The sequence below is a fragment of the Leucopleurus acutus genome, assembly GCF_964270905.1.
Source record: "Leucopleurus acutus genome assembly, chromosome: 16".
Classification (NCBI taxonomy): Eukaryota; Metazoa; Chordata; class Mammalia; order Artiodactyla; family Delphinidae; genus Leucopleurus; species Leucopleurus acutus.
This window is the reverse complement of record NC_139158.1, coordinates 9,977,258-10,000,495: the sequence shown is the minus strand read 5'-3', so window position 1 is coordinate 10,000,495 and position 23,238 is coordinate 9,977,258. Positions and strand designations below refer to the sequence as shown.

At 54.5% G+C, this 23,238-nt stretch overlaps 1 protein-coding gene across 3 annotated transcripts in view; it reads right to left on the bottom strand.

Annotated features, from left to right (window-relative positions):
• Window positions 1–568: 568 nt before the first annotated feature.
• GTF2IRD1 (GTF2I repeat domain containing 1) overlaps window positions 569–23,238 on the bottom strand; it is a gene marked incomplete at its 5' end in the record, with an annotated part of 77,391 nt that continues 54,721 nt past the window's right edge. For 2 of the 3 annotated variants that reach the window (XM_082857694.1, XM_082857695.1), the window contains 5 exons: window positions 569–904; window positions 1,989–2,107; window positions 4,601–4,638; window positions 6,666–6,858; window positions 9,115–9,192. In XM_082857694.1, coding sequence (XP_082713820.1) covers window positions 836–904; window positions 1,989–2,107; window positions 4,601–4,638; window positions 6,666–6,858; window positions 9,115–9,192 — 497 coding nt within the window. In that variant the 3' untranslated portion in view covers window positions 569–835. Of the gene's footprint in view, window positions 905–1,988; window positions 2,108–4,600; window positions 4,639–6,665; window positions 6,859–9,114; window positions 9,247–23,238 lie in introns of all 3 variants that reach the window. The other variant, XM_082857693.1, reaches the window with a different exon arrangement.

Genomic DNA, 23,238 nt, shown 5'->3' with positions numbered 1-23,238 from the left:
TAAAGAAAAACACACACAAAAAAACCCACCCCAGCCCTCCAGGCCCAACCCAAAGCCCCTTCGCCAAGATGCCTTCCCTCCAGCTATGGAGATTCCATACCTGCTTATCATACTTGACTTAAATATATATATATATATATATATTTATTTATTTATTTGGTTGCATCAGGTCTTAGTTGCGACAGGCAGGCTCCTTAGTTGCAGCTCACTGGCTCCTTTGTTGCGGCATGTGGGCTCCTCAGTTGTGGCATGTGGGACCTAGTTCCTGGACCAGGGATCAAACCCAGGCCCCCTGCATTGGGAGCTCGGAATCTTAATCGCTGTGCCACCAGGGAAGTCCCCATACTTGACTTTTCTGACTTCACCTGAGTTACTGGGGCAAGGGCAAGACGGCCCCTTACCACACTGAACGCTCCCTGAGGCCAGGGGGGTCAGCCTAGCACTTTGCCTTCCGTGGTGCCGCATCCTGAGGTCATGTGACCCCAGCAGCAGCCAAATGAGTGAAGTCTGTACCCAGGACCCCGCGGTCAGGGCCACCGTCTCTGCTTTGGCAAGGACGGAGGGCCCAGGCAGGCCACCTGAGCTGGGTTTCCTGACCTCGTTCCAGTGACAGCTGCAGCCACAAATTCCAAGAGAGAACACGCAACAGGAACAAAGGCAATGGTTTTTTTTTTTTTTTTTTTTTACTTATTTAAAAAGGCCTTGCCGGCAGGAATATAGTGTAAAAATCATTGGAAAAACTAAAAGGCATCGATACATATCCGAATATACACTTTGTACATAAATTACATTTCCTTTAGTCTTTCTGAGTGAGGTCCTGATTCAGCACTGAGGTCTAGTAATTCAGAGGTCCCGGGAGCTGCACGTTCAGGCCGGCATAGTCCACCATGTACATTGGCCATTGCTAGAAAGAGGGGGACAGAGAGCCCGGGTTAGGACTCCGGGTGACGTGGAGAGCATACCAGAACACTCAGCGCTGCTTTCTGAAGGGCTTCCTCAAATGCTATTTATTTTGAGGCCATGGAATGCCCAGAGACGGGACGTGACCTGTCTAAGGTCACGCAGTTCACCAGTGGCCATGGGGCCTGGGCTGGAGTCTTCTGACCTATTCCCACCTGTGTCCTGGGGGCCTAGCCATGTGAGCAGACATGTGGGGAGGGAATTGGGGATTGGCTCAGAACTGCTGGTCACCACCATCAACTCAGCCCCCTCCAGGCCTCAGGCCCCAAAGCAGCTGTCCTGTCTCTCTGGGTGGTGCGAGGGGCTAGAGACCCTCTGTGAGCACCCTGGCAGGAACAGAGGCAAAGCCTGAGCTTCGGGGTTTAGCAGGAAGGGGTCCAAGGATAAACAAATCCTAAAGTCATTTTCAACTGTCTTCCAATATTCTCCCCATTTGGACTCAGGATTTCAAAGCTAATATTTTGAAATCAGGAAGAACCCTCAAGTGTGTGCCCTTAATGAGGTTTTCCTCGTGGGTGGGAGAGAAAAATCCAGCTACATGGCAGAACAGGTGGCGCTTTGGAGGCGGGGTCTCCATCCACCACTGACCAGCCATGAGGCCACAGAGTCATGCGGCCTCTGACCCTGGTTTTCCTTGTCTACGTAACTGCAGGGAACACCTCACAGGGCTGTGGCTCAGAGCATGTGATGTGATCACAGAGATTAGTCTAACATCTGAATGCCCCAGGAACCCAGGAGTCTGCTTGAGGTCCTGCCGAGTGGGTGGTCAGGTCCCTTCCCCCTCCTCGGCCTGAGCTTGCCCATCTGCACAGTGGGGGTGTGAGCTCCTTCCCCGGGCGCCTGTGGGCACTGATGAGAGGGGGGTGGACTGTCTCATGGGTAGGGCAGGCAGATGCGTCTGCAGACTCTACTCAGTGCCCAGCATTTCCCCGCACCCCAGACCCACGCTCCGGAGTAGACGAGCCTGCCCGAGTGCCGGCTGAAAGCCAGAGAGAAGAGCAGTCAGGTCCAGGTCTGCGCAACTTTACCACGAGTGAGATCTGGTTGGTGGATGCCACTGACTCCGGGTTAGAGGAGGAGGAAGACGAGATGGAATTCCCTTCGGAGACCCGCTTTCTCTTGCGCTTGGGGATGCTGCTGTCTTTGGCTGGTGGGAGAAAGGGTTGCTGACGCCAGGTGCCAGGGCCACTGTGTCTTGGCCTCCTGACCCCCCACGGAGAAGGCCTTGCTCTCTGGTTTGAAGTCCCCCTCTCAGCACTCAGGGCTCCCGGCCCACCAGCGGCTGAGGCCCATCTCTCCGGCCTCCTTCCCTAAGCAGCCCCGCGCCCCACTCGCCCACCTTCCTGCTCCCGCTCACCTGTCTGCTTTGCTAACGATAGAGCCTTCTCCCCCAGGTGGGTCTCTCCAGCAGGTTTCCTTATACTCTCCTCAGACCATGTAGCCTGCGGGCTCCCGGCCTCCCCAGAACTCCCAGACTCTGAGCCACACAGACTTAAGTCTTAAGGGGAGTCACTTAGTGGCCAACGAGCCTTCATTCTGTCACAAGTAAAATGTAAGATCCTGCAGGCTTGCTGGGAGAGTCACATGAGCTAATGTGCCTGGTCCCCAGTAAATAGTCAGAAACTGAGAATTGGTATCAGTATTGTTGCTACTGTTACCGCTGATGTGTGACGACCCAGATCTGATTTGCTGTGAATGATGACAGGTCACAGGTACTAGTAGACAGGCAGTGTCCCAATGGAAAGAAACCCTGGTTTAGAGCCAGAAGTCCTAAGTGCAAACTCCACTGCTGCCACCTACTAGCTGTGTGACCCTGGTAAATTGATTAACCTCTCTGAGCCAAAAGGGGACAGCTGTGATATGAGACTCAAAGGAGATTATGTGTAGGAAAGAGCCTAGCACCAAGCCCAGCACACAGCAGGACTAGCAGGGGTCATGTTGCTGCTGAATTCAATTCATGTGACTATGTAAGACTTATCAAAAAGATGTGCAGCTGTATATTGGGGAATTCCCTGGCGGTCCAGTGGTTAGGACTCTGCACTTCCACTGCAGGGGACCGGGTTCCATCCCTGGTCGGGGAACTAAGATCCCCGAATTCTCAAGGCCAAAAAAAACAAAAAACGATTTGCTGCTGTGTGATGCACAGGTGGGGATTGGGCTTGACTGAGTGGACGGACAGGTTACTGACACAGCCCACCAGAAGGGTCTTAATGACACAGCATGAGGGCAGGCTGGGCCCAGGGGGCAATTGTTCGTTCAGCTGCTGAAGCAAAACCAGAGCCTGGCATCTGGGATGTGGTGTAAAGACCCCGGGAAACAGGAGGCTCTGGAGGCAGGAGGAGCCCAGGTTGCGAGCCAGGGAGGAGGAGTTTTTGTAGGAGGCTTCACATGCCAACAAGTCAGAGGCGCTGGCCCAGGGCTGTGGACCCTAAAGATGGCCATGGGGGGGGGGGTGGATGTAAGTGACAGCATCCAGTCTCTGATCATTTGTCCCAAACTCTCCTCCCTGAGGCCTCCATGGAGCCTTCTGCGTGTGTGCCTTTGACTTGGGAGCAGCTCCCAAACCTAGTCACCTCTCTACCATGAGTGCCTAGTGCCATGCCCGTGGCATCACGTGCTAGAAGGAGGTGGCTGCTGGTTGCCTGTGCCACCCCAGGCTGTGGTGTCCCAGGGGAACTGGGACCATCTGGAGTTGGGCCATCTTGGGTCTCAGGCTGGGGTGGGGCCCCCTCGCTGAATTCCATCACTGTCCCCGTTAAGCAGCCACGCTGGGGCCTGCAGTCCACGGTGGCCTGTGGTTCAGAAGGATGGTCCGGACACCAGGTTCTAGGCGGCCGCCAACTCACTATATGGCCTTGGCAAGTCCCTTCCCCTCCCTGGGCCTCAGTTTCCCAGAGGTACCATGAGAGGTGGGACGAGATGGGTGTTTCTTAATCGGAGGTGCACCTCCCAATCCCCAGGGCTCCATCCTCTCGAGCTCTATGGCACGCCTGCTTAATCAGAATCCCAGAGTTTCCCAGGTTCTTGCGCCCTGAAAGGTTCCAGAAGACCAGGGTCTGGTGCAGGTGCTGCCCTGCAAATGCAGGCAGAATCTAGGGGGCCCAGCCAGGCTCCGGCAGCGCCCGCCTGCCTCACCCCTGCCGACCCCACGTCACCCCTCCTCCCCTCCCCAGGTGACTTCCGCCATCCTACCTGACGCCCCCTCTTGCTGGTTCCAGCCTGTCCCTCACCCTCTCTAGCAGATCTGACACCCTCTCTAGCTGATCCTCTCTAGCTGATCTGGCCCTCTGTGGCAGGGCCTCTCTGAAGGGTGCCTGCAGGCTTCCTGTCCTTCCAGCATCTGGGGATACTGGCGCTGCAGAGGGAGGTCTCAGGCTCCCTGGGGAGGTACTGGGCAGGGGGACTACACGTCCCTCTATTGCATGTCACTTGGCCCAGATCTGTCCATAGACTCTGGTCCCTGAGAGGCAGAAGGGTGGCCTTTTTTTTTTTTTTTTTTCCCAGCCACACCGCGTGGCTTGTGGGATCTCAGTTCCCTGACCAGGGATTGAACCCGTGCCCCCTGTAGTGGAAGCTCAGAGTCCTAACCACTGGACTGCCAGGGATTTCCCAAGGATGGCCTCTTTAGCCTCTGACTTACCTGGCACCTTGGCATCATTGCAGATTTCTGCAAAAGGCCTGAAAAAGAGAAAGATGAGGTGGCAGTTAGAAAATGAGGTTTCCCCTCCTCCTTCTCACCTGCTCCCTGAGTCTGGGCGACATCTCTCGTGAGATGACATGAGATGAGATGCCGCCACTGCTGGGACATTAGCCAGGTAAGACCCGGATGAAAACGGTCAGCATCCCCGCCCAGAGCAGGTGCGTGATCGCCAGTCTCGGGACCTGGTTTCCTCTAGAGAGCGAGGGTGTCGTCTGACCAAGTAATCAAAAGTGTGTGCCTAGGTTTATGTAAATGGATATTTGAGACAGTAGTATATCTTAATATATCTTTTACTTTTTATTTTATTGATTATTTTACTTGCAGTGTTATTATATGAACCACCCCCCACAAATTAGATGTAACCTAAATGTCCATCAGTAGAGGACATTATGGTCCATCTAAACAGTCATTAAAGGGCGTTATCATGGAAATGGATAATGGTCAAATACACGCAAGATAGCCAGAGAGGAAACAGCAAGTTTTACTTACTGTCTACAGATAAATACTGTTTGATCTCAGTTTCATTTTTCAAAATATATATCTAACAGGCATTAAAAGAGAAGTGGAAACGTTGAAGGAAAACCCCAGAATGTCTTTGGTGGTTCTCTGTGGAAAGTATGCCTACAGGGTGTGAGGTGGGCATTTTCTCCTATTTTCCAGAAGTTACTTCAGGGAGTGGACTGTAGTTGGGAAGGAAGGGAAACCTCTACTTTTCATTTGAGACCCCTCTGAATAATTTGATTTTTTTTGACACATGCAAATACTATTTTAATTTTAAAACATGGAGTATAAAATTGAAAAGAAAATATGGGTAGAGGAAAAACTAAGAAAGAAATGCACCATCAGGGACTTCCCTGGTGGTCCAGCGGTTAAGACTCTGTGCTCCTGATGCAAGGGACCCGGGTTTGATCCCTGGTCAGGGAACTAGATCCCACATGCCACAACTAAAGATCCTGCATGCCGCAACGAAGACCCGGTGCAGCCAATAAATAAATATTATTAAAAAAAAAAAAAAGCACCACCAGTGTTAACTCTGAACAGGAGTGTTATGGGTTATCTTCCTCGTTTTTTCTACTTTTTGTATTTTCCCAAGTTTGCTGTGTGTATTGTTTCTAAATCAGAAAATAATCAAATAAACTACCATATTTAAAAAAAAAACTCTATAAGGATATATAGTAAAATACAGACAGTGGTTGTCTCTGAGGGGTGGGGGTACTGAATTACTGTTATTTTCTAAATACAGTAAAATGGGTAAACATGAGGGGAATAGTAAAAAAAAAAAAAAAATCAAATTTAATTAAAATCCAAAAAGTAAACCAACACCCATGAATGCTGAGGCCTGTGTTTCAGTTGAAAGGGGTTGTAATCAGGACATCCGGGGCTACAGACTGAATGCTAGTGTCCCCGAAAAGTTCAAATGTTGAAACCTAATCCCCAATGTGATGGTATTTGTTGGTGGGGTCTTTGGGAGGTGATTAGGTCAGGAGGGTGGAGCCCTCGAGAACAGGATTAGTGCCCTTATTAAAGGCCCCAGATTGCTCCCTTGTCCCTTCCACCATGTGAGGACACAGCGAAAAGAGGGCCATCTGTGAACCAGGAAGAGCCTCACCAGATGCCAAATCTGCTGGCACCTTGATCTTGGACTTCCCAGCCTCCAGAATGGTGAGAAATAAACTTCTTTTGTTTAAGCTACCTGGTCTGTGGTATTTTGTTACAGCAGCCCGAATGGACTAAGCTACCTGGGTCTAGAGCCCAGCTGACCCACTGTGACTTACACTGTCCCTTTCCTCACCAGTTTCCTGATCTTTAAGATGAGAGTGTTAAGCTAGTCCATCTCCTGGATTCTGTGCAAGTGAAAGGTCCCTCTCTCTCCTTTTCTCTCTGTCTCTCTCTCTGACTCCTGGCTGGGCCTGCTTTGGGCGTTCCCCTCCCAGATCCAAGCAGCACCCTCTCCCATGGCCCCCACCCTCCTGCCCACCCTGACGCAGGTGCTGGGGGCACTCACTGGAGCTGGTTGATGATGACCATGCGGACGTGCTCCCGGGCCTTCAGGATCTTCTCCAGCCGGTGTATGTCATATGTGTTGGGGTTCCGGAAAGGGATGTCATCGGGCAGGCCTGTGACCTCGACAGCATCTGGGCTGTCCCGAATCAGTTTGTAAGGGACGAGCACAGGCCGGTTCAGGCCCAGGGCCTCACCTAGAGGGCACAGGGAGTCAGGGAAGATGTCCCCTGTCAAAGCCAAGCTCTGTGGGGAACGGCTGGGACCCAGCACAGTCCCACTCAGTAGCCACCGCACCACTGAGAGTTTATAAGTCAACACACACACCACTTTTTTTTTTTATCCAATTAGCAAAACTAAAAATCCAGGAGGGGTGGGGGTGGGAAAGAGTGGGAGCTTGGGATTAGCAAATACAAACTAGTATATACGGGATGAATAAACAACAAGGTCCTACTGTATAGCACAGGGAACTATATTCAATACCCTGTGATAAACCAGAATGGAAAAGAATATGAAAAAGAATATATATAACTGAGTCACTTTGCTGTATAGCAGAAATAATACAACATTGTAAATCAACTATACTTCAATAAAATAAAATAAAAAATCCATCGAATTCCCTGGCAGTTCAGTGGTCAGACTCTGTGCTACCACTGAAGGGGGCATGGGTTTGATCCCTGGTCAGGGAACTAAGATCCCGCATGCCTCAAGGCTCACCCAAAAAAAAAAAAAAAAAAATTCAATATCCAACACTGGCAATGAAACAGGCACTTTCACACATGCCCAGTGCAATGATTTGTTAAGTGTGCACGCCTGGACCTGACAAATGAGGACCTGATGCTGCTAAAAATCCACTCCAATTGTGTTAGAAAACATAAAAGCCCTTACTTAGGTATTTGTGGCTGAAATGACGGGATGTCTTAGATTTGTTTCAAAGTACTAAACCTATCAAAGTGTGCCTGTGGAAAGAGATGAACTAAGATTGGCAAAATATTGGTAAGCACAGAAGCCAGGTTTGAGTTACATGGTGGGTCATTTTGTCATTCTCTCTGCTTTTGTATATGTTCGAAAACTGATTCCAAAATAAAAAGTGAAAAAGACACCACAAACCACCAGCAGAGCTGCTTCCTGTTACTCTCAAAATGAAACCCCAACTCGGAGTCCTGGCCTGCCCACCTCTCCCCACCCCGTCATCAGGACATCTTCCCACTCCAGGCCCTCCTGACTTCTCGCTGCTCCCCAGTCACCGAGCTGTTCCCTCTGCCTGGCAAGCTTCCTTCTAATGTCTGTCCCCTCCTGACATTCAAGTTCTGGCTAAAACATCCCTTCTTCCAAGGAGCTTTCTTTCTTTCTTTTTTTTTCAATTAATTAATTTTATTTTTGGCTGCGTTGGGTCTTCACTGCTGAGTGTGGGCTTTCTCTAGCTGTGGCGAGTGGGAGCTACTCTTCGTTGGGGTGCGCGGGCTTCTCATTGCAGTGGCTTATCTTTTTGCGGAGCATGGGCTCTAGGCACGCGGGCTTCAGTAGTTGTGGCACTCAGGCTCAGTAGTTGTGGCACGTGGGCTCAGGAGTCGTGGCTCACGGGCTCTAGAGCGCAGGCTCAGTAGTTGTGGTGCACGGGCTTAGTTGCTCCGCGGCATGTGGGATCTTCCTGGACCAGGGCTTGAACCCGTGTCCCCTACACTAGCAGGTGGATTCTTAACCACTGCGCCACCAGGGAAGTCCCCAAGGAGCTTTCTGGTTCACCGATCCAGACAGACCACGGCTACCCCGTCTCACCCTCATCACACTTCTACATTTTCCTGTTTTCCTTTGTCACTCTCTGAAATTCTTTCTTTTTTTTTTTAACTGTCTTTCTCTGCTACAATACAAAGTGGAGCCAATACTACTAAATTCATCACGAACAAAATGTATATAGGGCACCTAGTGCAGCCTGGCACCCGGTAATCTAGAAAATGCTCCATCAGTGGTAACCGTATTATCAACTGCACCATCCTGGGTTCTGCCCTGGCACCTGGATGCCTTCTGCACAGGACCTGGCACCTTTCATATATTCCACGGCCAGTTCCCTCCCGACACTGAGCCCCTGGACGGAGGGATCAGATGCCTTCCTCCGGAATCTCAGGGCTGAGTGTGTGTTGGGCAGACAAGCGTCTGCATGAACAAGCACTTGGCCGTGGGGCACGGCCTCTGCCACACAGCCCAGCCCTAGAAAAACAGAAATGCTCACCATAGCCATCCCTACTGTGTGCATCACAGATCAGGGTTTTTTCCCCTTTCTTGGATGGGGAGAAAGAGGGATCAGCTCCCATCAGTCTCGGACAGGGCAACTATGTCCCCAGGGAGCGGACAGGCCAGCTGGGGGCAACTGGAGGCCAGGCTGGCTGCAGAGGGAGGGGCGCCTCCAAGGAAGGCTGCCCCCCAGGCCCTGCCCTCCCCCGCCACGCACTGACCGTATTTCTCGTTGAAGAGCTCCTTCACCTGCTCCCGGAGGATCACCTTCTCCCCAAGTCTGTTGGCATCATCTTCATCTACAAGAGGAACACGAGGGGGCGTGAGGGTCGGCACGGTCTCGGCCACCGTACCTACTCCTTCTCCCCCATGGCGGCCCAGACCCTCACCTGCCGGCGCAGACTCTCCAGGGCCCGCCCACTCCCCTGCGGCCTGTTTCTGGCCTCAGCCGTCTGTCTGTACATCCATCCACCCGCCCCACATTCTCTGAACACCTTCCCCCCGTACAGGCCCCATGTCAGGCATGGATCACCCTGAGGAGAGGGAGGCCGTGAGCCTCCTCCCAGGAACTCACAGCCTGGCAAGGGTGGCGCCCAGAAATGCGACGGGGGACACCTCCGAGGAGACGTGGGGCATGAATCAGGGTGCCTACCCCGTCCGTGCAAGTCTGGGGAGGCCCCCTGGGAGAGCAGGATGTTCAAGTGGTCTCTTGGAAGGCAGGTAGGGGTCTGTGATGAGTGGGGTGCGGGTGGGAAAAGACAGCAGGTGTAGGACTGGCCCATGTGTGGGCACTGAAGGGAGAAAGGTCACAATGTGCTGGATGCGGCTAAAGCCCGGGCCGGTGCCGGGGAGGGGGCAGTAATGGGTCCAGCAGTGTGTGCCCGCCTGACTGAGCTGGGCTCTCAGAACTCACCCTGGATGCCTTGCAGACCAAGAGCCCCAGGCCTGTGACCAGGGAGACAGGCATGCTTTGGGGGTGTAGGGGCTGCACACCCTTCCGGCCTAGCGTCCAGGGCAGCCCTCCACGGGCACTTTCTGCTTGGACCCCGTGCTCCCCTCACTCCTCTCCTTGGCCTAGAAGAGCAGGAGGGGGGGTCAGTGGAGCCCCCCAGGGACAGGGCCGGGCTGGGTGGGAGTGGCTGGCATGGTGAAGGTCCGGGCTGCGGGGCTCGTGCCCTGGGCTGGGGAGGGAGCTGGAGTTCCAGGAAGGGCCCGGGCACCCTCGCACAGTAATCACGGGGCTGGGCCTCTGGGGTGGGGAGCCGGCAGGGAGCCAGGGCCTGGGAGGTGAGGGGCAGAGCAGACAGAATGGGTCTGTGAAGAAAAACAGCTCCTGTGTTAATCTGGAAAGTCTCACAGAACTCAGTTCCATTTAGGAAGCCAAGGGCTCTGTGCCACCCAGACTGTCTGCTGCCCCCGCCTGCCCTTCACGCTCCGTCCAGCAGGCCCAGCCCTCTCCCTGCACCAGCGCCAGGTAGGGGCCTCCACTCCCAGTCCAGGGCCGCCCCTCAGAGCAGAGAGCTTCCCGCACTGCCTGGTGCCTCCTCCCCCTTCACCCGCTGTCCCTGGTCTGGTCCTGTTCTTGCCAGCGCTCCTGACTTTGGAACCTAGATCTGCCGTATCTCAGAGTTCCTGAATCTCTCTCTTCAATCACGGCCTACCAGCCACCTGGGTGCCCACGAGACACTGCAAATGTCAGGCATCCCAGATAACACCCTCCCTCCTGTGTCCCCATCTTGGGGAGTCATGGCTCCCCTCGGCCACACCAAGACCCCAAACTCAGCACCCCCTGGAGCCCTCCATCTTCCCATATGCCCCAACGTGGCCCTTCCAAATGGTTTTCAGGACCCCGGATGTGGCAAGAATCAACCTGACCCTCCTCCAGGTCAGCAAACAACTAGGACCAAGCGCTGGGCCCCAGGGCCACTTAAGAGCCTGCAGAGAGGTGGAGGACACTCTTTATCTAGCTAACCCCCTGCCACCAGGGATTGCTCTGGTGGCCGGCATTCTGCACAGGCACGGCAGCACCACACAGGCCAGGGAAAGATCAGCCTGGATTCACCCAACGAGCGCTTGGATGCTCTGCTGGCAGCTTTCCCAGATGCGGTCATGGTCACTGCTCACCACAGCCGAGGACACAAAGGTTCAGAGAGGTTAAGTAACCTGCCCAAGGTCACACAGCCGCTAAGTGCCAGGAATACTCTGTCTGACTCAAAAGTCCTCGTCTTTCACGCTACCATGCACTCTGGGTTTCCTGAAGTGTCAGTTTCCCATCTGTAGAAAGAAGGGTTGATCTTTAAGGTGTTTCCTCTAAATCTCTTGTTCCATCCGCTCATAGTTCCACGCCTCTGTCTCCTCTCAAGCCCAGGGCAGGGCCGGACTCAGTCGGTACATGACAAAAAGCCTTCTGGATTAAAAGACAGCACCTCAAAGCAAGCCCACCAGCTCAGGTCCCCGCAGTTGCTGGACATGGCCGTCACCTGTGCACCTCTCTGGGAGCGCAGGACTCACTCACCAACCCCACCTCCCCCTGCAGGCTCCTGCTGCACCACTGCCAGTGGGTGGAGAGAGATAAAGACAGGGCAGGCCTGGGCTGCACACTGCCCTCGCCTTTTGAGAGGCAACGCCAGGCCTCAAAGGGCCACGCCATGTCACCTCTCAGCATTTCAGCTCACTGTCTTGACATAGTATTCGTCTTGGACGAATATTTCATGAGCACCGTCCCATCTGGATGCAGTGCTGCCCTTGGGCATTTAGCAGAGTACAGAACACAGCCCCAGACGAGGCAGGGGACAGTGGGGAACACTCGGTGACCCACTGGGCTTGGTAACTGTCAGTGCATGGCTCGTGGAAACATGGGGTGGGGGTGGGGACGACTCCAACCCAGCCAGGGATCAAGGAGGGCTTCCCAGAGGAGGTGACACCCATGCCACCCAAGGCCCCGTGGGACGCAGATTTATCTGCACGTTGGGGCTGCAGGCATCCCGCGGGTGCTCAACACATGTTAGGGGACATGGAAAATTTCCCCTCCCCTATGTCCTGTCTGATCTGCCGGGGAGAGCACCCCCAAACCAGGCTGCAGCTGACAGGCAGGGGTGACACCACATCACAGGGCAGCCAGCACGAAGAGCACACAGGTCAGTCCCAGGCAGCAAACTGTGGCAGCAGTTAAATGTCAGGAAAGTGGGACCTGAGTTGCCTGAGGGACGCTGGTGGCACCGGGAGGTGTCCTGAATGCCTCTGGAGTGTGGTGGCAGTTTAGGGGCCTTTTTCCGTAATACCAAGAATCATCACAGCTGCTGAGTGGACCAAGCATGTCCCATGGGCAGACTGTCAGGCCCACGACGCGCGTTACCCCTGGACCCTCCCAGCTCAGTGTCGGGCCTCTGAGAGGATGCCCACGTTTCCCCACAGCTGCTCCTGGCTTCTCCCCGACCTCTTTGTTTTTACTTAATTTGGAGGAAGGGGGGTTCCATTTTTCTTAGAGGACTAGTTTTTGAATGAAATAGGCCAGGTTAGCCTCTGGCGGGGGCTGGAGGGGAGAGAGGCGCTGGTCCTCCGTGTACTCAGAGGCAACCCCTCAGGTGGTGAGGGCAAAGGAGTGACGCAGTTGCTGGGAGGTTGAACCTGAACCCCAGGTGAAGAGGCCCTGCCTGTGTTCCTGCTTGAGCCCCAGCCCTCCAGCTCCATGCAGCGGGGAGGGCTGAACACGCTTGTGTCGGGGGCTCGGAGGTGCCCAGGACAGAGCTGGTCTCCTGTGGCGTGAATCATGGCCACTGTCCTCAGCTGGCCCCTGGCCGAGCCCTGGCGAGCCCCGGTGTGGAGGAGGAAGCCCATACATCCTGCTAGCCTGCACCTCCAGCCAAGTGCGCCTGCTGGCAGGCTGCGGGCGGGTCACAGGACTCCTCCTTACAGAGCCAGGCTCCTGCCACCACCGCCACACACCCACCGTCTGGAGAGGGGGTGGCCAGGCCTGGGGTCACCAGGGACCTCCCCAAGGATGGCTGTGGGCAGCGGCTGTCCTAGCCTAGGCTGGGGTGGGGCCCGGCAGCCATCACCTCTGAGCCTGGTCTGCTTGTGGGCGAAACTAGGATCAGGAAGCATGAAAACATGGGGAGGGGGGTGAGGCACAGTCACTGGGGCCCCGTGGGGCCTCGGCTGTACACCCAGTGGTCTTTCCCGGGCTCTGAGGTGCAGCCCTGTTGCCAGGAGTTAAGACCACACTCTCTGAAGTCTGACTGCCTGGTTTCAAATCTTGGCTCTGTTATTAGCTCATGACCTTAGGCAACCACTGGATTTCCTCGTCTGGCAAGTAGCAACAGGGCTTCCCTGGTGGCGCAGTGGTTGAGAGTCCGGCTGCCAAGGGGACACGGGTTCGAGCCCTGGTCCGGGAAGATCCCACATGCCGCAGAGCGGCTGCGCCTGTGCACCACAGCTGCTGAGCCTGTGCTCTGGAGCCCGTGAGCCACAACTACTGAGCCCTCGTGCCACAACTACTGAAGCCCGCACGCCTAGAGCCCGTGCTCCGCAACAGGGGAGGCCGCCACAGTGAGAAGCCCGCTCAGCACAATGAAGAGTAGCCCCCAATCGCCGCAACTAGAGAAAGCCCGTGCGCAGCAGCGAAGACCCAATGCAGCCAAAAATTAAAAACAAAAAACACCTTAAAAAAAAACAATTAGCAACAATGACCACATGGAGCTGCCGTGAGGATGAGGTGAGGACGTTACGTCTGTGCCTGGCACGGTCCACGGTCTAGTTATTACTCTTCTTCTCTGGGGGGGGTCCTGCCTGAGCTTCTCTGAACCCAGGTTGGTTGTAAGGACACCAACGGTTGCAAACATTTCAGAATGTTCTCCACTTGCAAATGTCACAGGGCTCCATGCGGAGTGTGGTGTGCCCTCAATGTACCTGCTTGAATGCCTGTAGACAGTGGGGAGAAAGGGGGTCCTCAGGGCCAGGGACAGGGAAGTTCCCTGGCCCAGCAGGTTGCAAGGCAATCTTGACTGTGACCCTAAGGCTGTGTGGTATGTGGAAAAGCACTCAACCTCTGTGAGCCTCAGTTTCCACATCCCTCAAATGGGAATCCTGGCCTGTTGGGAGGGATCCAGTGATACGGTGCATAAAAACATTTAAGGTCTTATGCCATCAGTGTCAAGTTATCATTGATGTTATTGGCAGATCAGTGCCTCAGTTATCTTGTGTAGTCTCAGGAAACGAAATCTTCCATACGAAACTCTTCCAGATGATGGACGTTTGTTCTCTGAAGTCCCTGGGTTTTGCTTTACTCATGTGGGGGAGACCATTTTCTAAAACTCATCAAGTACCCCTCTCTTATTAAGCACATGGTTGGGGGTAGGTGGAGGTCACCCTCATGACCTGACCGCCAGTGCTGTCCAGAAAGTGCTGTTGAACTTGCCCTGGCTGCAGTGACCTGTCCCCCACTGCCCCAGGCTGGCATGTCTCCCGCCTTTTGCTGCTGTTTCCAGTTTTCTGGTCTCCTCTCTCTCACTACTGTCTATCTCACTACTGTAGCTCTCATCTTGTTGTTTCTAATCTGCTGTCTGTTAGCCTGAGGATTAACTGAATTTTGCCTGGGGAAAGAAAGCAACCAAGCTTATTAAACCCCAGCCATGCTATGTACACAGTTTTAGGCCAGTCAGCTCGGGGTGATGCCTGGGGTGGCCTCACAGCCCTCTCCCGGGGCAAAGTACACGAGCCCTAAGCAGCCTGGCCTTTCTGCGCCGAGTCTGAGGTCCCCAGCTCAGGCTGATGACTGTGTGCTGACAGTCACCATCTAAAAGCAGCAAGGAATGCTGCTCCGAGGGAGAGACCGGATCTCGGGGGAAGAGCGGAGTAACTATGCCTCCTCAACCCTCTCGGAGCAGCCTCTCCTCTCTGCCAGGCTTGGGCTGGGCGATCCAGGCAGAAAGCAGACCTGGGCGGGCCTGGCTCTCAAGAGAGCAGAGGGTGGATATCCACAGGCACCCCACCTGGGCAGAACAGCTGCCTTGTGCAGGAAGCAGGGGCCGCTCAGGTGGGGGACGAGCCAAGTCCCTCTCTGGGACCCCGCGACTTGCACGATACCTCCCTTTCCCGGCACCAGACCTTTGCCAGGATAAAAGGGTAAAACTCAGTTCATCGCTTAACCCCTTCCATGATCTGTATTTAGGGGCAGCAGGAATTCTGGGGTTTTTTTTGGCCAGGCTGCGTGGCTTGTGGCATCTTAGTTCCCCGACCAGGGATTGAACCCGGGCCCTCGGGAGTGAAAACGCCAAGTCCTAACCACTGGACCCACAAGGAAGTCTTCCATCTGTTTTACAGACGGAGAAGCTGAGGCTCAGAGAGGGGATGGCCATGCTGCAGTGGGGTGGAAGCCCTTCCCAGGCCCATGCCTCACGCACCCAAGAGAATCTTTCGTACGTGTGCCAAAGAGAACATACTCAAGCGTGCTAAGAGCGTTCTTAGTAACGGCAAGACCACGGAGGGAACCCAGATGGCCAAGGACAGGAGAATGGACGAGTCAATCGTGGTACAGTCACTCAGTGGAATATTACAGAGCCCTGAAAACAAACTGCTATGGCCACACATTTCAACCTTGTGTTACGTCATGTTAAGTGACAGAAGCAAATCCCAGGCTTGTTACAACAGGACACCTTGGTTATAAAAGTTAAAAAAAAAAGGGACTTCCCTGGTGGCAAAGTGGATAAGACTCTGCACTCCCAATGCAGAGGGCCTGGGTTCGATCCCCGGTTAGGGAACTAGATCCCACATGCATTCTGCAACTAAGGAGCCTGCCTGCCACAACTAAGACCTGGTGCAACTAAGTAAATAAATAATAATTTTTAGAAAGTTAAAAAAAAAAGCAAAATGAAATAATTTTGGTTTAGGCCCGTATTATATGCAATAGACATGTTAAAAGAAATCAACCTGTGAGCAGTGATTAAATCACGGGGGACGACGGTATCAAAGACATTTTTGGGAATTTGAATACGGACTGTCTATTAGATGACAGGGAGTTAAGTTTTATGAGTGTGACAACGGTATTGTGGATCTGCAAAAGAATAGCATTGTTCTGGAGAGTTGTGGGTTGTGTGTTGAAATATTTAGGCGTGAACACTCAAGATGTCTGCAACTTATTTTGAATGGAGAAAGAGGCAGAGACAGAAATCAATGGGGCGGGGTCTGTGCCTGTGGGAGAGACAGAGAGGAACAGAGGGAGGGAGAGAGGGAAGGAATTTGGCAAATGTTAAGAATTAATGACTCCAGCGACTTCCCTCGTGGTCCAGCTGTTGGGACTCCGCGCTCCCAATGCAGGGGGCCTGGGTTCGATCCCTGGTCGGGGAACTAGATCCCACATGCATGCCGCAACTAAAGATCCTGTGTGCCGCAATGAAGATCCCGAGTGCCACAACTAAGACCTGGTACAGCCAAATAAATAAATAAATAAATAAATATTTTTTTAAAAAGGAAAGTATTAATGACTCCAGGGAATTCCCTGGTGGTCCAATGGTTAGGACTCGGCGCTTTCACTGCTAAGGGCCTGCCTGGGTTCAACCCCTGGTCCGGGAAATAAGATCCCGAATGTCTGGGCTTCCCTGGTGGCACAGTGGTTAAGAATCCGCCTGCCAACGCAGGGGACATGGGTTCGAGCCCTGGTCCGGGAAGATCCCACATGCCGCGGAGCAACTAAGCCCACACCCCACAACTACTGAGCCTGTGCTCTAGAGCCCGGGGGCCACAGCTACTGAGCCTGTGTGCCGCAACTATTGAAGCCCACGCATCTAGAGCCCGTGCTCTGCAACAAGAGGGGCCACCGCAATGAGAAGCCCATGCACCGCAACAAAGAGTAGCCCCCGCTCACCCCAACTAGAGAAAGCCCGCGTGCAGCAACGAAGACCCAACGCAGCCAAAAATAAAAAATAAATAAATTTATAAAAAAAAAAGATCCCGAACGTCGCATGGTGAAGCCAAAAAATAAAAAATAAATAAAAAAACAAAATAATAAAATAAAATAAAAAAATAAATAAAAAGAAGAAAGAAGAATTAACACACACAAACACAAAAAAGAGAATTAATGAATCCTGACAAAGAATATATAGCCAGGGATTCTTTTTTTTTTTCCTATTCTTCTACTATTCTTTTTTTTTCCTGCAGTTTTGCAATTCTGAAGGGAAAGAAACCAAGAGAATGACACACATAAAATTCAGAATATTTGTTCTGGGGAGAGAGGCAGACAGGATGAGGGAGAGCACGTAGGTGGAAGTACGTTATTGGTTCTGTTCTGATTCTTAGACGGGTGGCGGGTTCATGGGCGTTCACCATAGTATTTATTAACGAGTGAGCAAACAAATATGTGGGAATACGAATGAAAGAATAAAAATAAATGAATGCTAAATGCAGTGCGGTATCCTGGACTGGATTCAGGAATGTGAAAACGACATCGGTGGAAAAACTGAAGAAATCTAAATAAAACCTATAGCTTAGTTAATCGCACAGCACCAATCGATGTTAATTTCTTAGTTTTGACAAATGGACCATGGTTATGCAAGATGTTAACATCCCACACGGGTCAGACGGTATTTGGGAACTCTGTGCTATCTTTGCAACTTTTTGTAAATTAAAAATCACTTCAAAATAAAAAGTTACAACCATCAATGAATTGATGATTACATGCAGGGATTGATGGCAGAGTGGGTTATGAGCCAGGGATCACGACGGATCTGATCAGTGCATGGGGTTCACTGGGGAGGGGGACAGGGGAGGGAAGAAAGCAAGCCTTCTCCCCCAGAGTTCCCTCGAGCTGGGCTCTGTGCCCCCATGAATCCACCTCCCTTCCCTGGGATGGAGGTGCATGGTGGGTGGACCACAACCTGCCTGGGCAGGTGATCCAGGTTCCTCCCTGGAGCCCAGCTGTCTGACCTTCAGCTGACCCACTGCACACAGGAGCCTGGAACAATGGCCAACAGAGAGCTGTCTGGCTGGGACCTCCCCTGTTGGGGCTCCAGGCCGTTTCACTGCCCTCCCAGCTGCCAGACACTGGGATGCAAATCCTCCACTTGCTGACGATACGTGCCCACCAGAGACAATGCCTGGTGATGTACACAGTGATGCTCTTTATTCCTCACGACAAACCTGACCCCTAGGTGTTACGATCCCCATTTTACACGTAAGGAAACCGAGGCTCAGAGGAGTCAAGGTGCCTGTTCCCAGCCACCAAGGCCGCATGGTTTGCGATGGGAGGCGCTGAGGCTCAAACCCAGGTCTCTCTGAGCCCTGGGTGCTGCCTTCCCATCCGAGAACAGCCCAGTACCTCCTCAGAGGGCTTTCCCAGACTCTCCTGCAGCTCTGTGCTCGAACCTGCAAACCTGGCTGGGCGGAGCAAGTGCCAGGTTTTCTTGTGGGCGTCTGCCTTGGACGGACGGTCCCGGGAGCAGACACGCCCATGGCCCTTCCCAAGGGAAGTCGTGTCCTTCCCTCTCCTCTCCCCTTCCCTCCTCCATGGTCCCAAGGCCGAACTGTGGCCATGACTGGCCAGGTACGGAATGCCACACACGAAATGTGACGAGCAGGACATCGGCTCCCAGCCTGGGCAAGGTGGGCAGATGGAGGCAGCGGAGCGCACAGGGAGGGAGGGCTCTACTGCCTCACGCGGGGAGGGGTACCAATCCCGATCCTCGTGCTGTACAGCAAACTCTGCAGCCAACGACCCGAGAACAGATGCTTCCTGTGGGCTGAGCGTGCAGTCTGTTTGCACGTGTTCAGGACTACAGCCCCAGCACCCGCAATAACACCCGACACATCACAAGCGCTCGGTAAATAACTGTCTGAGAAATTAAGCTCCTGCGTGCCAGGCACTCTTCTTAGACCTTTGCATGGCTTCCTTCACTTAATCATTCTGACAACCTTACGAAGTTGGTCCTAGGAGCGTCTGCATCCTACAGACGAGGAGACTGAGGCACACAGGGGAAGCCGCAGGCCCCGGGTTACACAGTGAGTTAGAGGGAGAGCCGGGATTCACCCCAGCCCACTGACCACCTGGCAGTACAGCCTCGTTCTGTTGTGGCTGTGAGGACAGAGCAGGAGTGTCCGACTCAGTCGCTGCACACGGGGAGGGAAGAGATCTTCCTTCTGCTCCATCCATGCTGCTGTTTCTTCTCACTCTCTCTGAACCCGCAACCCCCAAACCCATGTTTCCGCCTGCTTCCTCGAGCACCTTTGATTCTGCACATCCCGGGCCGGCTTCTCCAGGTCCCCTCAAACCTGTCCCTCCTCCCTTCTCGTGGGTCCCTGGCTCCAACCTCCCACACGGTCGCTCAGGAGAGAAACCTCGGCTGCGTAGTGGCTCCCAAAGCTGTCCATGCCCTAATCCCCGGAGCCGGTGACTATGTTTCTTTACATGGTAGAAGGGACTTTGCTGGTGTGTTTAAGTTAAGGATCTTGAGGTGGCCAGGTTATCCTGGGTTATTTGAGTGGACCCTAAATGTAATCACAAGGGTCCTTGTAAGGAGGCAAGGTCAAAAGCAGAGGGAGAGGGGACAACAGAGGTTGGACGGATGCGTTTTGAAGATGCAGGAGGGGCTGCAAGCCAAGGAACGCAGGCAGTGTCTAGAAGATGGAAAAGACAAGGAAACAGATTCTCCCTCGGAGCCTTGGGAAGGAACCCACTCTGCGGACACCGTGACTAGCCCCGTGAGACTCATTTCGGACATCTTAGCTCTACAACTGTAAGGAGATAAACCTGTGTTGCTTTCAGTCACCGAGTGGGTAATTTGTTACAGCAGCCGACGAAACCCCTCTGTGCCCCCTTGTCTCCATCCAAAAATCCAGGTGGGTCTTCTCACCTGCCCTCCCCGAATGCATCCTCTGCTTTGCAAGCCACTCAGGTTTTTCTAAACAGTCTATCCGCCCATGTCCTTCCTTCGCTTTAAACTCGCTGAGGGCTCTCTGTTGTCTGTGGGGCAAATCCATCCTCCTTTCCCCGGCGAAGGAGATCCTCTGCTGGTACCAGAGAAGTTGTTTTCACCCCGCCCTGCCACTCTCCAGGTCCCCACCCAAGAGGGCGTGCAGAACCTGCTGTTTCACGGAACAGACAGTGGAAACCCGGGGCTCCCCTATTTCGCGCAACGGAGGGGAAACCTCCTCCCGCTTGCCTTGGGTGGCATCTATAATCCTGCACAGTGGGCCTGCGGCCTGCTGAGAAGCCATCGTGGCTCAGGGCCTGACCCCTGACATCCCTGCAAGATGCTCAGCCGCGTCTCTGGGCCGTGGGAGGCTCACGGCCACAAGGGGAGAAGGGCCTCCCCCAGGGAGAACGGGGTTCTTCCACTCAGCCCCAGGACACCACCCACTCCCGGCCCCTCCCAGTTTTTTCCTTACCCACAAAGGCTGAAGGCACCAGGGCCCTGGTCCTCTGATTCCGCTCACTCCCAAAGATCTCATTCTGTTAGGGCTTTAAATACCAGCGATATGCTTGCGATTCCCCAAATTATACCTCAAGCCTGGACCACTCCCTGGACGCGCCCCCCGCCCCCACTCTACATGCAACAGCGCCTGGATAATACCCCAGACTTAACACGCCACAAACATGCCTGAGACTCCCCCGCACCCCCGGCCAGCTCTTCCTGCATCTTCCTCGTCTCAGCTACCTACCCGCACCTCCATCCTTCCAGAAGCTCAGCCCCAATCCCTGAGGTCAAACTCAACTCCTCTCTCTCTCACAGCCCACATCAGCAATTGTCGGCTTCAGCTACAAACTCTGCCCAGAGTCAAGGACTTGCCACCACTGCCGCCACTACTGGGCCTCACCTGCTTTGCCAGGACCAACTCCCTACATCGTCCCCTGCTGCCGCCCTGTGTGTCCTCACCCAGCAGCCAGAAGGATCCTGTTAGATCCTAGACTGGATTCTGTCTCTCCTCTGCTCGGAAGCCTGCCCTGGCTCCCAGCTCACTCGGAACAAGGGTCAGCATCTTGATCCAGCGTCCACCATTGGCCTTCTCTCCCATTTCCATCTCATCTCCTACCGGGTCCTCCACCCGACCTGGCCTCCCACACTGGCAGGGGACCTCAGGGCCTTTGCAGTCTGTACTCGGCCTGCCAGGCTCTTCTCTATGCCCTCCTGGCTCACTACTGCCGCCTCCAGGCCTCTGCTCACCAGCCTTCCCTGGCCGCCCCACATCTAGGGTTGTAACTTCTCAGCACTCACACCTAGTACCCTTTACCCTTCGCACATGGTCTGTTCTCTGCATCCACACCAGAACGCAAGTTCCACGAGGCAGGGTTCTCTTTAATTGGTGTTGATCAAAAGCTACGTACACCCAGCCCTGAAGACACCTCGGAACCGTTCACAGATGAAGTACTTGGTCCTGAGCTCCCAAACCTGCAGGGGTCCCTCCGCAGACTGTGCTGTCCTGTCCCCATCCCCACCTCCCACCACGAGGTCTCTTCTGCCACCAGACCCTCCCCCACCCCACCCCACCCAGCCCAGGAGGTTGGAAAGATCCTGTCCACCCAGTATGCCATGTGCGCTGAGCCATCCTTCGTGCCCCACCCCCCAGGCCTCCACTTGCGTGGCTCAAAGACGCGTTTATCAGCCAGCGAGAGCTTCTGTTCCGCACGCAGTGCCTGGTGACCCTGAGCTGATCTCATCCTAGCCTAAATAAAGGCGTTGGTTGTTCCTGTCGGCTTGGGTGGTCCCAGCTGGGGAACTAGTTTCGGTGAGGTTTTCTGGAATGTTGCAGAAGAGCCTGGAGCCCCCCCACCGCTCGCTCCTGGGGCCTGAGAAGCCCCCTGTCTAACAGCCGCTGGGAACCTTGAGGTACCCGTCCCCCGCCTGGCAGAGCTGAGGGAGGGCAGGGCTGGGACCACTGACCAGCCCAGGGACAGACTGGGGCGGCCACGACCCAGATGGAAAGGGCGGGGCCTCCCCTCCTGCAGGAAAGGAGGCAGCCGGCCAATTCTGGGCCTGGCAGTCGGGCGTCTGCCCACAAAGGCCTCCAGGCCCCACCCAGCAGATGCCAGCTCTTCCCGGGAAGGCAGAAGTGAGATCATTACTGGAGCCTAATTAACAAAGAAAAGCAGAGATAATGAAGTGGAGAAACATGTGGCTGGCACTGGAACTGTGACATCTTTAGAAACTTGAGAAAGCAGGGTTTTATTTTGAGCTCTTACGAGTTGGAAGGGTGGAGGGGGGTGGCGTAGGGAAGAGAGGGAGGCAGGGGTGCGTGACAAGGGTCGGGGGGTGGACCACGAAGGCTGTCCCTGCTCCATGTGACCTCGAGGCCCAGAGATAGCAAGTTAACTTATCCAGGGTCACAGACAGTAAGTTAACTCATCCAAGGTCACCCAGCTCCCGAGGGCCCAGCAGGCGACTCCTTCCAGCTCCTATTCAGTCCCTCCCCCCACCCCCAAATGCCCTCTGCTGAGGTCAATCCCAGGCCCAGCTCAGGTGCCCTTCTCCGGGAAGCCCACTCCTCCCAGCACCCGATGAGTGACAGGAGACCCCGCAGAGACCTAGCAGAGGCCCCAGTGGGGACAATGACAAGAGGTACCATTTGGGGCTGGAGCCCTTCCCTCCTTGTACCCCCCCCCCGCCCCCGCAGACCCTTCACCCACAGCTGAGCTTCTCAAACTGGGCCTCAGGAAACGCTGGGGGTGGGAAGTAGGTCGAGTGGGAACATCTATTTTCTCAGCAGAATGTAATCTGACATAGTTCCTTGAATGAAAACTCAAGTGGAGACTCTCTGGAATGGGGGCTTCCTAGGTAAAGCTGGGGCCCGGCAGAGCTTCGGCCCTGTCCCGCGGGGGTGCTCGGGCTCCGGCCTCGGGGACGTCAGCGGAAGAGCTTGCCAAGGCCGGGTCTGCAGGGTCCAGTCCACGCTGCAAAGCCAGGCCTTCCAGGCCCTCCACGCTCCGGCCTGGCCGGCCTCTCCGCCTTACCCCTCCCGCGCACAACGGGCCATTTATTCCTCCTTTCCTTGCCCTGCTGGGGCACCCCGGGGCAGCCCCAGTGTGACGCTTCCCACTTTGCAAAGAGGGAGAGCGAGGCCCAGGCAGGCAAACCGGACTTGCTGCTGGAGTCACACAGGAAGTCGGCAGCTCTGCTCTGTCTGTGGGGCCCGGAGCCCCTGCTCCGGGGGTGGGCGGGTTTGCTGCTCACCAGGGAGTTCCCCCAAGCTGGCAGGGAGGGCTGAGCTGCTGGGGTCCAAAGAACCAAACCAAAAGGAGAGGAAGCTGGAAGCCTGTGTTTGGCCAGAAGGGAGCCGGGGCAGGGCAGCTGTGGGGAAGCCTGGAGCCGGGCAGCAGAGGGAAGTGAGTCAGTGCGTGGGGAGACCCCTCCGTCTGCGCC